We start from the raw sequence: 14,556 nt of genomic DNA, 5'->3' as shown, positions 1-14,556 counted from the left end.
ACTCTTGCCATTGTGTGGGCGAGGAGCATTCTCTCATTTCCTTTTCTTATGAATGTATTCTCTGCTGGTTCTTATACCCATTTTGATCTCTGTTCGATTTGTTTGACCAAAGTGTTTGGCTCCGACTGTACGACTACTAGTTACCATTTTCTATATACTGTATCTGTCCGATGGATCGACTGTTAATTTTAATTGTTCTTCATATTGAGGTCTTTTTTCCCCCTATCAGACTAGTTCACAGCAGGATCATGCCCAACCGTTGATCGAGTACGAGTGCAGTGAGTTGGCAGTGGCCTGTGCCTCGAGTGCATACTACTAATCCTGCCCGAGATATACAAAGCCAGCCCTTTAACGGCAGTCCCGGATACGGCGGTGGCAGGATTCGCATCGGCGAGATGAGATAGCGATCAGCCGGCTGCAGTGGAACTGTGTGATTCTGTAACGCCGGAAGAGCGGTGGTGTATCATACGTAGGAGTATAGCTATAGGTATAGGTCCAGGGTACAGAGTAAATAATAATGCTGAATATTTAGTAGTAGTATAGGAGGTTAGGCATGGATATAAAGCCAGCCATAGGGGACTGCTGCCCGAATGGTCGTATGGTTCGGTATAGTACGGTATGGTAAGGCAGTCGATGATTCACCAGTATAAATAGAATACGCCCTCTGAGACACGCCGCGAAACCGTGTAATACGCATACAAGTACATACCAGGATAGTAGAAATATAGGATCTCACCGACTTCTTTCTTGCTGGTTTTTTGGGGCGGTAATTTTGCCCTGTTGGTCTGCCCCCTTCTTTTTGATCCTCTTTTGTTTTTTTTTTCTTTTTTTTCTTTTCCCTCAATTTTATTTCTTCTTCTGTAATTATTTTTCTGTGGTTTTTGAAACAGTGAGGTTATTGAATCAAGACTTCCTGGTTAATTTGTTGACTTGTTTTGTCCTGTTGGGTCGGGGTTCATTCAATTTTTTTCGCCATCGCCCGGTCGGACCACTTTAACTACGGTCGGCGGTTTCCTGCAGACATCACTGCTATCTCACCATCTCTTCCCTTCACTTTCTTCTTCTTCGCTACTACCCAATATATCACCATAATATTCCTTTGACTCTAGGTGAGTATTTCTATGTATCATTTTTATTATTGTTTTGATCACCTGTTCTATTCTACCCGTCTGGCTCTGATTTCCGCAATTCACGGCCAAGTTAATACGCGCTGGCGGCGGCTGGGCTTTTCACCGTGCCTCCCCTCTTTCTTTATTCGTCTTCTGACCTCTCCCTATCACATTTGCTCTCTTTACCTGTCAACTTCTCCTCGTTCTCGCCTTCTGTTTTCTTTCCTTTGTCTATCAATTTCACACACTCTCTCTCTTTCTTTCGACTCTTGCTTGATCAGAAATCCCCCCCGGAGTCAAGTTGCTGACGATCTGCAGCCCCTGTCTTGCCAGCACAGCCGGTAGCTGTGCCATCCTGTCTACTCCAACATGACCACCATGGTAAGCTTATTCCATACCAATGAGCTGCCGGATAACTGCTGACTTGTTAGGATTTACGTGTCGGAAACAAGTACCGTATCGGCCGCAAGATTGGTAGCGGTTCGTTCGGTGACATCTACCTCGGTGCGTCCTCGACTTCATATAATGGCAATTGGCAAGGAAGGGAATTCTAACGAGACTAGGTACCAACATCATCTCTGGCGAGGAAATTGCCATCAAGCTCGAAAGCGTCAAGGCCAAACACCCTCAATTGGAATATGAAGCCCGTGTCTACAAGTCGCTCGCAGGTGGTGTCGGTATCCCCTTTGTGCGTTGGTTCGGTACCGAGTGTGACTACAATGCTATGGTCATCGACCTGCTCGGTCCCAGTTTGGAGGATCTCTTCAACTTTTGCAACCGCAAGTTCACCCTCAAGACCGTCCTTCTGCTGGCCGACCAGCTCATCTCCCGGATCGAGTACATCCACGCCAAATCCTTTATCCACCGTGATATCAAGCCTGACAACTTTTTGATGGGTATCGGCAAGCGTGGTAATCAGGTCAACGTCATCGATTTCGGTCTCGCTAAGAAATACCGTGACCCCAAGACGCACTTCCACATCCCCTACCGTGAGAACAAGAACCTCACCGGAACCGCGCGTTACGCCAGTATCAACACCCACTTGGGTGTCGAGCAGTCCCGCCGTGATGATATGGAATCCCTCGGTTATGTCATGCTCTACTTCTGCCGTGGTTCCCTTCCCTGGCAGGGTCTGAAGGCCGCTACTAAGAAGCAGAAATACGACCGTATCATGGAGAAGAAGATGACCACCCCCACAGAGGTTCTTTGCCGTGGTTTCCCCAACGAGTTCGCCATCTACCTGAACTACACCCGTTCCCTGCGTTTCGATGACAAACCCGACTACTCTTACCTGCGGAAGATTTTCCGGGACCTGTTCGTCCGCGAGTCCTTCCAGTACGACTACGTTTTCGACTGGACCGTCTACAAGTACCAGAAGAACGCCGCTATGATTGTTGACGCCAACAAGAAGGATGAGGAGCAACGCCGCCAGGGCGTCAGTGGTACCCCCATGGGTCCGGCTGTTAAGCAGCCTGGTGGCATCACCAGCCAGCGCCGCAAGGTTGCCGAACACACCCCCGAGACTAGCCGTGCTGTGGGTGGAAGTGACCGGATGTGAGTATCTGAATTGGGATTACTTCGCTAAATCCCCTTCCCCCGAAATGGTCTAACCAATATCCAAAGAGAATGGTTGTTCAGAATCTGACTAATCTCATAGTCTTCGGCGTTAGGCTGCGTTCTTCTTCCAAGGTTGCTGGTGGTTATGGACTTAGTAGTCGCACGAGGCGGGACGGCGCTGGCGAGTGGTACTGATCCGTTGCAGCATAGCAGTTCTTTTCTCTTTCTGTGACGATTTCGGTATCTTCTGCATGTGGACTTCATGCGGACCGAGACGACCGGAAACCCATCGTGATTACTTCCGTCCGGTACCTTTGCGGCCTTGCAACGGACCTTGACAGACTTATTTTCCTTTCCTTACTACTGAATCCCCGGGTTCATTTCCTTTCTTTTCTTCTTTCTCCTATTTCCTTTTGCACTCTCTGTTAGCCCACCATCCCGTTATTTTCGCTTATCTTTTTCGATCCAAGACCGTTTCGACCGTGGTTTTTCTTTGCTCTGGCTTGTCTTCGCTTTCTGAATTTAATCGACACAGGAATGACCGACACGCAACGAGCAAGCAGAGAAGCCGACTATTGCTATTTCGAAACTCGTTGAACCGAAAGAGAAGAAAGAGAAGAAATTGCGTGGCTATCTATGTCCTTAATCCTTCTGGTTTGTGTGTGGCTATTCTGATTTTTCAACATTCGGAGTCCCTTTCGATGTTCTTGCAAACGACCGGAAGGGTGGACAGAAGGAGATGCAAAGCCAAAAATGACGGTTGTCTCCTGCTGAACCAAATTGCAAACACGGCGGATGACAACTTGTCGATGGAGGAGATCCTTGGGATGCTTGAAGCTGACCTTTGCGGGTTTCCCTCATTTTCTCTTTTGTGCTTCTTTCTTGCTCCCCATGCGTTTGCTGTTTCTATGTTTTTACGTGTTTTGATGTTTTCGAGTCGACGCGAATAGGGGACGAGGGGTTGATTCGAGAGATTCATGAGTGTGGTTGTTGAGGACGACATGAACCTCGGATGCTTCTGGTCACGCTTTTATTTTCTACATGATTACGGACGCCAATGAAGAAGAAGGCGGGTATGGTGGATAAGTAATTGAAGCGTGGTCCGCGATATGGGGGGAAGACGTCTCATCACATCAGGTTTACTGGCGACGGAAAATGGATAGGGTCGCGCCCGGGGTGGTTAAGCGTCGACTCGTATTGTTAGATTGTTTCCTTCTTTTTTTAACTGGTTTCTATGCATATCTTCTATTCCCCTCTCATCTTATCTGATTTTCGTGAGCGGAGTCATTCATAATATGGTCACATTTGAAGGGCCGATCGGGTGCTCTCTTGTAGTCTGCATACATACATGGAACCAATTGCTTCTATCGATCCATCAGTGCTCCTTAAAAGCTTATTCCGTAATTCCAGCCCGATCGGATATACAAAGGCGGTGAACCGTCCTCACCGCCCGGAGATTTGATCCTACGCATTCTCGTTATCGGACCATTGAATTAGAACTTCACTATGCTTGCTATCAGTTATACAGAGACAAGTGAAATGGACTACTCATATATGACCGACACCTCGCAGCCGTTCTCGCTGTACGACCTCCACAGCTTACCTACGCCCGATGCGAGTCAAGCCCCTCCTGGAGCCGATGACCTTATTGCCGCCGCTTTGGTATGCCATTCGAACCCAGTATTGCGACGAAATAAAGAAACCTAACAAGAATTGAACAGAACTACCGCAACAACGAAAACCCAAATTCAAACAATGATAATGCCCCCTTCGACTTGGGTTTCGGGCTAGATCCCAATACGCCTTTTGCCCAGCATCAGCAACATTATCAGCATCATCAGAACCCGCCACCGCCACATTCACCACCGGAGTCGCTGAAGCAGTCGTCGGAAGGTAATCTGCACAGTCATGGTAGTACTGGTGTTGCGGAGAGTTTGGGTAGGAGTAGTAGTGAGGAAAAAGATGGGGGCGTTGTGGATCCGAATAAGAGGAAGGCTCAGAATCGGGCTGCGTATGTTTTCCCCTTTTGGTATAGTCTATTGAGCGATAACGAGAACAGTGGAGTTAGGCCAGTGGTCCTGAATATGATATGGTTTGGCTAACTAGTGATTGACGTTAGTCAACGAGCCTTCCGCGAGCGAAAAGAACGGCATGTCAAGGATCTGGAACAGAAGGTCAATGACCTGGAGGGCGAATCGAGCACTCTCCATGCCGACAATGAACGCTTAAAGCAAGAACTAGCACGCTTTGCAACTGAGAATGAGATTCTAAGAGCAACGTCCCAAAATCACCCGCAATCCAACCCCAGTACTCACCCTTACCGCCATCCCTCCAACGAACCAACAACAACAGGGCCCATGGTCTACAAACCCCTCGACTTCAAGCCTTCCTCCGCTTCCACTTCTACCCCCGCCAAACAAGGTACCGGTACCGGTGCCGCCGCCACCACTGCCCCCCACCGCATAGCAACCTGCCCCCTAACCGGCGAGAGACTGCTCGATACGGGTGCAACCTGGGACTTTATCCAAGAGCATGAGCTGTTTAAGCAGGGGTTGGTGGATATTGCGAATGTGCATGCGCAGTTGAAGCAGATTGCACAGTGTAATGGGCAGGGGCCGGCGTTTCCTGAGGGGGCTGTTCGGAAGGCTATTGAGAGGTGTGCGGAAGGGAGGGATGGGTTATAACTTGCTATTGAGATTTATGATGTGATATTTCGTTTCTGTCATTTGAAATTATTTGGCGATATTTGGGCGCTTTTGGGTGGAGTTTTGAGACGGTCGATTGATGGATTGGGCAATTGGCATATTCCATCTATATGAATTTCGGGTTACGATGTTCTTTTTTCTTCCCCCCTTTTTTTATATATTTGTTGGTAATCGAGCAGACCACGAGTATATATGGAATTGGTATGTTTGGTGGTACGTTTATTGAGATGAACATGAATTTGCGTTTCAACTTTGGATATTTCTTATGATACATCTCTCAAGGAGCAAAATGAACACGCAGTTATTCCTGATACCCGGTCCATAAACATAGCATATTTGACTTAAATGGTACACAAAGTTATGTTATATTGCTGTATATGCTGGTATCATTTTTAACTCACTAATCCCAATCGTCATCGTAGTCTTCCACGTTATATTCTTCAGCCTTGCTGCCCTCCTCGTCCGAGTCGGATCTCTTCTTCAAACGGACGTCACTTTCTTTCAGCGCTCCTAAATCAAGAAGCATTTGCTCGATATCTATCGATTGCATTAGTAACCATCCTGATTCCTCAGAAGCTAAGAAAGGGAAACCCACCAGCAAGCTTCGTCCTAACACCTCCCACCTCCTTCAACGTAACAAGCTGCCTCCTAATCTCCCCATCCTTATAAACCAACACCGTCGGCGTATTCCTCTCCGGGTACCCCTCAATGCACATATCTGCGCGAATCTCACAGAACTTGATATCGCCAAACTTCGCCGCTGCCTGGCGCCAAATTTCGGAGAGGATGCGGGACTCGGGGTTTGCGCCGCCGGAGGGGGAAGAGAGGTGCACGAGGACAAAGTACTGGTTTGAGGCTTCGGTTACTTCACGGCCGTAGTCGACTTTTTGGAGGGGGTAGACTTGGTTGTGGATGGCGGTGGTTTGGAGGGTTGTTAGTTCTGCGAGGCGTTTTTGCCTTCGTTGCATTAGCATTGGGAACGTATAATATAATGTATGTTAATTGGATGAAGAATACCGGTATTGTTCTAGGAACTGCTCGTCCTCTTCATCTTCGAGTGCGTCGAGCTCGTCCAGATCTTTATCTTCTAACCTGTTCTCATGGGCTTTGTGTTCGGCTTCGACCAGCGCCTCTTGGATTAGGGGTTCTGGATCTTTGGGTTTTTCGGGGATAATGCCATGTTGGCGGAGGATATCGTTCCACTCCGTATCTTCGTTGGGATTGACTTCGACCTGCATATTGAAAGTAATTGGCAATGAATGATTGAATGAATGAATGAAGGATGGTTTAGTTGTTATACTCGATGACGATGCCCGCGTGTTTGGATTGTTTGCACCGCGTCTCACGTGGCCGGAGCCCACAGAAACGCTCCGGAAGGCCACCTGGAGATTGTTAGACACTCAGCCAACTCTACTGTACTCAAGAGCCTCAATTTGCTTTTCGTCTGGGACGAATTCTTCGGACCTTTCATTGTCCTTTTTCTTCTGGCATTTCTGTTCTCCCGGATATGAGACGGTAGTCGAGTCAGTCCCCTAACCCGCCATATACATACTAGCTACTCCTGCCAACTCGACTTAACACTTATCCACCTCCACTCTTCGTTCCTGATCCAACCATACCTCACTTCTCTCCCCCCAACGGCGCCTATAACTACGCTCGATATACCCGATTGGACGTCAAAAGAAATAAACGCGTTTAAGTTCGGCTGCTGAATACCAGTAGCACCCGGCATAATAATGAGTTACGTTAAGAAAGATGAAGATGCGGATCAGGTCATGATCAAGCTTGATCGGACCTCCGTTTTCCAAGATGGTACACGGCTTCTCCCTTTAGCCTTCCGGGATATATTGCAGCTAATTGCCGTTGCTAACTGAACCAGCACGATTGTTCAATTCCTCCCCCATCTCGCCCCGGACATGCCGCACCCTCCTGACCAAGATCGCGGTTCTCCTGTTCACCGGGGAGCAGTTTCCCACGAACGAGGCTACCACGCTCTTCTTCGGTATCTCGAAGCTGTTCCAAAATAAGGACCCCTCGTTGCGACAGATGGTGTATTTGATTCTTAAGGAGTTGGCGAGTACCGCGGAGGATACGATCATGTCGACGAGTATTATTATGAAGGATACGGCTGTTGGTAGTGATGTTTTGTACAGGGCGAATGCGATTCGGGCGCTTTGTCGAATTATTGATGTACGTTCTTCGGAGTTCTCTCTGATGGTCTGAGTACTGACTACAGCAGGCCACCACAGTTCAAGGTATCGAGCGTCTCATCAAAACTGCCATCGTCGACAAGACACCCTCCGTTTCCTCCGCTGCTTTGGTGTCCTCCTACCACCTTCTCCCGATCTCCCGTGATGTGGTGCGCAGATGGCAGAGCGAGACCCAGGAGGCTGCCTCTTCCGGCAAGCAGTCGACCGGTTTCCTTGGTTTCGGCGGTTCCCAGGCTCACGCCATCTCGCAGTCGAATTTCATGACCCAATACCACGCCATTGGTCTCTTGTACCAGATGCGCTCGCACGACCGCATGTCGTTGGTGAAGATGGTGCAGCAGTACGGTGCTGCGGGGGTGGTCAAAAGCCCGGCCGCGCTAGTGCTGCTGGTGCGACTGGCCGCCAAGCTGGCAGAGGAGGACCAGGGATTGAGGAAACCGATGGTGCAGATGCTCGATGGCTGGCTGCGTCACAAGCATGAGATGGTCAACTTTGAGGCCGCCAAGGCTATCTGCGACATGCGCGATGTATCCGATGCCGAAGCCTCGCAGGCTGTGCATGTCCTGCAGCTGTTCCTCTCATCTCCCCGGGCCATTACCAAGTTCGCCGCTATCCGAATCCTACACAACTTCGCATCATTCAAGCCTCATGTCGTCAACGTTTGCAACCCCGATATCGAGTCGTTGATCTCCAACAGCAACCGCTCCATCGCTACCTTCGCCATTACCACTTTGCTCAAGACAGGAAATGAGGCTAGTGTCGACCGTCTTATGAAGCAGATTTCCGGATTCATGGCCGACACTACGGATGAGTTCAAGATCACTATTGTCGAAGCTATCCGGACTCTGTGTCTCAAGTTTCCCAGCAAGCAGGCTGGTATGCTTTCGTTCTTGAGTGGTATCCTCCGGGATGAGGGTGGATACGAGTTCAAGCGCAGTGTTGTGGAGAGCATGTTCGATCTGATCAAGTTCGTTCCGGAAAGTAAGGAGGATGCCCTCGCACACCTCTGTGAGTTCATCGAGGACTGCGAGTTCACCAAGCTGTCTGTCCGGATCTTGCATCTGCTTGGTGTCGAGGGTCCTAAGACCTCGCACCCTACCAAGTACATCCGTTACATCTACAACCGTGTTGTTCTAGAGAACGCTATTGTCCGGGCGGCTGCCGTTACTGCACTGGCCAAGTTCGGTGTTGGTCAGAAGGACCCCGAGGTCAAGTCTAGTGTTTCGGTTCTCCTTACACGATGCTTGGATGACACGGATGATGAAGTGCGTGACCGTGCTGCTCTTAACCTCCGGTTAATGGGCGAGGAAGACGAGAAGGCTGGAGACTTCATCAAGAACGACTCGATGTACTCGCTTTCTACGTTTGAGCACCAGCTCGTGATGTATGTAACATCGTCGGATAAGGACACTTTCGCCGCTGCATTCGATGTTTCTTCCATCCCCGTTGTCACTCAAGAGCAGGCTCTTGCCGAGGAGCGGACCAAGAAGCTCACAACGGCAACTCCCACGCTCAAGGCTCCTTCGGCTGGTCCTCCCAAGAGCAAGGCCAGCGGCGTCGCCGAGGCTGCTACGGCTGCTGCTACTCAGAAGTACGCAGAGCAGCTCATGCAGATCCCCGAGCTCAAGGCATACGGCACTCTGCTCAAGTCATCTGTTCCTGTCGAGCTTACCGAGAGCGAGACGGAGTACGTTGTTTCCGCCGTCAAGCATATCTTCAAGGAACACGTTGTTCTGCAGTACGACGTCAAGAACACCCTTCCGGATACCGTCCTGGAGGATGTGAACGTGGTGGTCGCTCCAGCGGAAGAGGACCTGTTGGAGGAAGAGTTCATCGTTCCCGCCCCCAAGCTTGCCACCAACGAGCCTGGTATTGTCTATGTGACTTTCAAGAAGCTTGCGGGTGAGAACAGCGTTCCTATTACCTCGTTCACCAACAGTTTGAAGTTCACTAGCAAGGAGATTGATCCTACCACTGGTGAGCCCGAGGATAGCGGCTACGAGGATGAGTACCAGGTCGAAGATCTGGAGCTTACTGGTAGTGACTATATCATTCCTACATTTGCTGGTAGCTTCGACCATGTATGGGAACAGACCGGGGCGAACGGTGAGGAATTGAGCGAGACTCTTCAGCTCAGTAACATGAAGGGCATTACGGGTATGCTTTCACCACCTTTATTGTCTTCAACAAAGCTAACTATAACAGATGCCACGGAACAACTCATCGCCACGCTCTCCCTGCAACCGCTCGAGGGAACCGATGTCTCTCTCAGCACCAGCACGCATACCCTCAAACTCTTCGGCAAGACAGTATCGGGGGGCCGAGTCGCATCGCTAATCAAGATGGCCTACTCGACCAAGACCGGTGTCACGACCAAGATCACCGTCCGGGCGGAAGAAGAGGGCGTTGCTGCTGCTGTTATTGCGTCGTTGAGTTAGTTCCTTTTTTATATTCATACCTATTTGTTTGTTTTTCATTTTACGCTTTCTTTTCGTCTTGTCTTGTAGCCGGACGCAGGGTTTCAGTGAGCGAGTTTATTTTCATTTTTTCTTTTCTATATTGTCTTAATTTAGAAAGATGGGTCCTTCCTATGCACGGCATACTTGTTGAATCTTGAATCGGACTTGTTTTATTATCTTTGTTTTTGCCCGAAGGGTTGTATGTGTTTCTAGATTCTAGATGGATCTTGTAGGCGTCGACGCCTGTCATGTATCTATGGATGTTGTTTTTTTTTTTTTTTTGTGCAGGTAAAAAAAACAATTGTCAATACAACCACATCCATCATCATAATTATCATAGCAATCATCAACCACACCTAGCCAAGAACGAATAAATATGACGGGCCATTTCTCAATCCATATAAGATCTACACCAATACCGTCTATCCCCATACTACAATGTACTACCACACCACCGCGACAATGTCCCCAGCCCCAATCGACAAAACAAAAGTCTTCCTCCTAACCTGCCGCGGCCAAATCTTCAAAGCCCACCGCTTCATCATCTGCAAACAGTCCCCTTCTTCGAGTCTGCCCTAACCGGCCCCTATAAGGAATGCGCACTGCAGAGCGTTGGTCTACCCGACGATGACCCCGAGACAGTCGAGAGGGTTGTGTCGTTTCTGTACTTGGGAAATTATAAAGAGAGGGGGCATATGTTGCCACTGGACGGGATAGGTGAGGTCACAAGCCGTGGACCACCAGAGCCATCGGGAGCGTACACGTGCAGGTGTACATCGCAGCGGACAAATTCGGGATAGATGGTCTCAAGGCTCTTGCCAGCGAGAAATTTGCGAGCTGAGCAAATGCTCGTTGGGAATCAGCGGTGTTTGTTGATATCATGCAGGAGGCCATCGGCTCGGTTCCTGCTCATGACATGGAGCTTCAGAATGTCGTTACTGATGTTATATACAAGGATCTTTCTATCCCTGTGAAAAAGGGTAATATCCTCAAAGTTCAAGAGGCTTTTGGGAATATTGGGTCTGTGATTATTGCACAGTTAGTGGGGAGTGACTTGCTCATCAACCCAGAGGGAAGAGACAGCGTTGCTAAAGCAGGGGCCCTGGACCGAATTGCACGTGAATTGACACAAGATGGTTGGTGCGGCTACTGTGATATAGCCTTTAATGTGGCCCTGAAAGATGGGAAGTATAAATAGGGTGTTTTCTGGTGTACTGAGTGTCATACTCGGTATTGAGTCCGTGGATGTCCGACTTGCTGTGGAAATAAAAGTAAATGAACGATGCGTTCCAAGACCTTCATGCTATTGAAAGTATATATCCTTACTCCTATGTACCATGCAATCGTCAATCATGAAATGCACTATGTACATTTGCGATATGCGAAATATCATAGATAATATACACCCACATCAGGGTCATCATCGTCATTATCATAATCGTCAACCACCCCATCTCCATTTGCAGCCTGCAAAGCGGGCTTCGACTTCTCCCTAATCCTCCTCTGCAAAACATTATCAATCTCCTCGTCCTCCAGAATCCTCTGCTCGGTTAGAAACGTATCCGCAAACCCCACGGCCCTCAAATTACCCAAACCCGTCGCAAAACTTTCAACAAGGGCTGCCGTCGAGAACCCCAGCGTCGCTTCGAAGAACGGATTCCCAAACTCGAGTACTTCAAGTGTCAATGGCGGGACCATGTAGTTGAGCATGTCGAAGAAGGATTCTTCGACCAGGTCGCCGGGGATGCTGAGGAAGTTAAGTCCGGGGAGGAAGGCCGGAATGGCGTTTATCGATTCTGGTGAGAGATTGCGGTTTGAGCCGGATATTGTGAGGCGCGAAAGTGAGGTTGCGAGGTGGGGGTTGCTTATTAGAGAGCCGAGATTGTTGACCGAGAGGTCGGAGCAGTTTTTCAGCGTCAACGACGTGAGAGAAGGAGGCCAGGCAAAAGATAGGACTGCGGTGGCCGAAAATGAGCCGCTGAATTGGAGACGGTAGAGCCGCGGCGGCCAGGATGCCAATTGGGATGCTTGAGCTTGGAATTCATCGAGGGAAGTGGAGCGGGGGAGCCGGAGGGTAAGGAGTTTGGTGAGGCTGCTGAGTGCCTTCTTGAGGTTAGCGAAAGGGAGGGGTTCGCCGACGAGGGAGAGGTCGAGGTGTCGGAGGTTGTGACATTTGGATAGGGCCGGGAGGCAGTTGACTCTGTATGCTGTTAGTGCGATTCCGCACTGCAATATTGGGCATACAGACTCACGCAAAAGTAACACTGGGCGCGATAAACACCTCCAGATTCTCCTTCACCTTCCCAAGCAACCTCGCCGTCAAACTATTTTTACTATGGTGCACGAGACAGCTCAGATCCAACTTCCGAACCATACTCCCCAGATTCATCTTGCTCTTCCGCGCCGCGACAGGCGGGCTGATTGTGTCGGTGAATTTGTAAAACGCTCTGCCTCTGTCCAGCCGCGGTTTTTCGTAGAGGAATGCGACCGCTGCCGAGTACCACTGGCGGGAAACCAGACAGCAGGTGTGCATGGTTCTTTGACGTTGCGCATCATTGTCTGCATTAGTAGCGGCGAGGGAGACGATCAGGAGGATGACTTCAGTAGGGAGATGGATTTGGCAGGGCGAGGTCGGATGCATGGGGGGCAGGCATAGGCGTGGTATCGTGAACCCATTATATGTCAGTACCAGTATTTGTTGAGGTGTAGAGCAAGAATTGTTGCAGTGGTGGTATGTGTAGTGGAAAAAGTGTTTGGTGGTGAATTTGCAGATTTGCCCAGACCAGGCAATGATATCATCCATCCTCCGCCAACTGGTTCGTTCTTCTTCCACCACCACCTCTGCTCTTTCGTTCTTCATACCGTTTGTTCATTCCTTTCTTGCGATCATCTGGACCATTATGAGACCTCAATACTTCCTTCGCTCGTTGGGACTGTTACAGCGCGTCCCCAATCCCTCCTTCGTACCAACTGGCTTGGGCCGCAGGTTCCTTAGTTCCTCGCCTCGCGTTCCTGACTTTGCCTTCGCTTTCGAGTATGCGATATTTTTCTTACTAATATTAACAGTACTGATGATGGCTATATAGTATCGATGGCGTTCTCCTACGATCCTCAAAGCCCATTCCTGGCGCAGCCGACTCGTTGCGATACCTCAAAGAACAGAACATTCCGTTTATTCTCCTGACGAATGGCGGCGGAAAACACGAGACGGAACGAGTCGCGGAGCTTAGCGAAAAACTTGAGGTTCCGCTAGATCCGTCTGTTATTATCCAGAGCCATTCTCCGTTCGCAGAACTCGCGGGTGCTTTAGAGAACAAGCGTGTGTTGATTGTTGGGGGGGATAGCGATCGTTGTCGTCAGGTGGCAGAGAGGTATGTATACATCGCCTGGGATTGGGTAATATTATGTTGACACAGTCAGGTACGGATTCAAGAACGTCATCACCCCCGGCGATATCTTTATGGCCAACCCGGGCATCTGGCCAGTGTCCAAGGTGTTCCGCAGTTACTATGAGCAATTCGCTAGACCGATTGAGAATCCGAACCGGATAGATGCCCAGGATCCCTCAAGAGGACTTAAGATCGATGCCGTTTTCGTCTACAATGACCCGCGCGACTGGGGCCTGGACGCGCAAGTGATCATGGACGTTCTCTTATCATCTGAAGGTGTCCTGGGAACTATTTCGGAGAAGAACGGCCAGGCCAATCTCCCCAACAAAGGCTACCAGCAAGATGGCCAGCCACCCCTGTACTTCTCGAACCCAGACTTGTGGTGGGCTGCTGCTTATCCTCTCCCCCGTCTCGGCCAGGGCGGATTTCGTGAGGCACTAGAAGGTGTCTGGGCTGCAACAACCGGCGGACCCAGTAAAGGCGTCGAGCTGAAGAAGAACATTGCAGGAAAGCCATACCAGGCAACATACGAATTCGCAGAGCACCAACTCATGCGCAACCGATCGCGGGCCTTTGGTGGGGCGATCACTCAACCTTTACGGAATGTTTACATGATTGGCGACAATCCGGCCTCCGATATCTGTGGAGCAAATACCTTCCGAAGTATCCATGGGAGCGAATGGCATTCTATTCTCGTTCGCACTGGTGTTTACCGTGGAGGGGAGCCGGCGTGGGTACCTAGCACAATTGCTGATGACGTGCAGAAAGCTGTTGAATGGGGCCTCAAGTCCTCTAAGTGGTAGACTATCAGCATTTTGATGTTACGAAGCATATCATTGCGTTGATTCCCTGTAAAGGCCGGAGAGCCCGTGTTAGATACAGCATACTTATACCATTTCTGTCCATAGCATAGCATATTCTAGCATTTTACTTATGAATCCCAACAAACACAGGCTCGCAACAGTGTTTGACAGAAGCTTGACATGAATCGAGGACAGAGCGATACAGATTACTGCCTGAGGCATAAGTCACGTGTTATACCTCTTAGGGCTTAGGGTACGCGGCGGGGTGACTCTTCAAGATCCTCACTCAAGCAACAGCGAGCCTCACTCCCATCGTCCACCCCG

The 14,556-nt window shown here is 49.6% G+C and overlaps 6 protein-coding genes across 6 annotated transcripts; 4 read left to right on the top strand and 2 right to left on the bottom strand.

Annotated features, from left to right (window-relative positions):
- Positions 1 to 1,478: 1,478 nt before the first annotated feature.
- Positions 1,479 to 2,861, top strand: HRR25 (casein kinase 1 family protein; the record flags this gene model as incomplete). The annotated part of the gene is made up of 4 exons (XM_043285184.1): positions 1,479 to 1,490; positions 1,541 to 1,613; positions 1,673 to 2,663; positions 2,780 to 2,861. The coding sequence occupies 4 exons, from the start codon at positions 1,479 to 1,481 to the stop codon at positions 2,859 to 2,861; spliced, it is 1,158 nt and encodes a 385-aa protein (XP_043133902.1).
- A 1,311-nt stretch (positions 2,862 to 4,172) lies between these two features.
- On the top strand, positions 4,173 to 5,350 carry rsmA (putative bZIP transcription factor (Fcr3); the record flags this gene model as incomplete). The annotated part of the gene is made up of 3 exons (XM_043285183.1): positions 4,173 to 4,328; positions 4,388 to 4,677; positions 4,786 to 5,350. 3 exons carry the CDS (start codon positions 4,173 to 4,175, stop codon positions 5,348 to 5,350), a joined length of 1,011 nt encoding a protein of 336 aa, XP_043133901.1.
- Positions 5,351 to 5,771: 421 nt separating this feature from the next.
- ACHE_20836S (phosducin family protein) lies at positions 5,772 to 6,609 on the bottom strand (the record flags this gene model as incomplete). Its single annotated transcript, XM_043285182.1, has 3 exons — positions 5,772 to 5,908; positions 5,967 to 6,328; positions 6,389 to 6,609. The coding sequence occupies 3 exons, from the start codon at positions 6,607 to 6,609 to the stop codon at positions 5,772 to 5,774; spliced, it is 720 nt and encodes a 239-aa protein (XP_043133900.1).
- Positions 6,610 to 7,107: 498 nt separating this feature from the next.
- Positions 7,108 to 10,019, top strand: SEC21 (coatomer subunit gamma; the record flags this gene model as incomplete). The annotated part of the gene is made up of 4 exons (XM_043285181.1): positions 7,108 to 7,183; positions 7,251 to 7,561; positions 7,611 to 9,738; positions 9,787 to 10,019. 4 exons carry the CDS (start codon positions 7,108 to 7,110, stop codon positions 10,017 to 10,019), a joined length of 2,748 nt encoding a protein of 915 aa, XP_043133899.1.
- Positions 10,020 to 11,429: 1,410 nt separating this feature from the next.
- ACHE_20834S (F-box domain protein) lies at positions 11,430 to 12,681 on the bottom strand (the record flags this gene model as incomplete). The annotated part of the gene is made up of 2 exons (XM_043285180.1): positions 11,430 to 12,240; positions 12,293 to 12,681. The coding sequence occupies 2 exons, from the start codon at positions 12,679 to 12,681 to the stop codon at positions 11,430 to 11,432; spliced, it is 1,200 nt and encodes a 399-aa protein (XP_043133898.1).
- A 259-nt stretch (positions 12,682 to 12,940) lies between these two features.
- Positions 12,941 to 14,232, top strand: ACHE_20833A (putative HAD superfamily hydrolase; the record flags this gene model as incomplete). Its single annotated transcript, XM_043285179.1, has 3 exons — positions 12,941 to 13,074; positions 13,127 to 13,411; positions 13,461 to 14,232. 3 exons carry the CDS (start codon positions 12,941 to 12,943, stop codon positions 14,230 to 14,232), a joined length of 1,191 nt encoding a protein of 396 aa, XP_043133897.1.
- Positions 14,233 to 14,556: the final 324 nt, after the last annotated feature.

Source organism: Aspergillus chevalieri, chromosome 2, assembly GCF_016861735.1.
Source record: "Aspergillus chevalieri M1 DNA, chromosome 2, nearly complete sequence".
Classification (NCBI taxonomy): Eukaryota; Fungi; Ascomycota; class Eurotiomycetes; order Eurotiales; family Aspergillaceae; genus Aspergillus; species Aspergillus chevalieri.
This window is presented reverse-complemented; position numbering and strand designations above follow the sequence as displayed.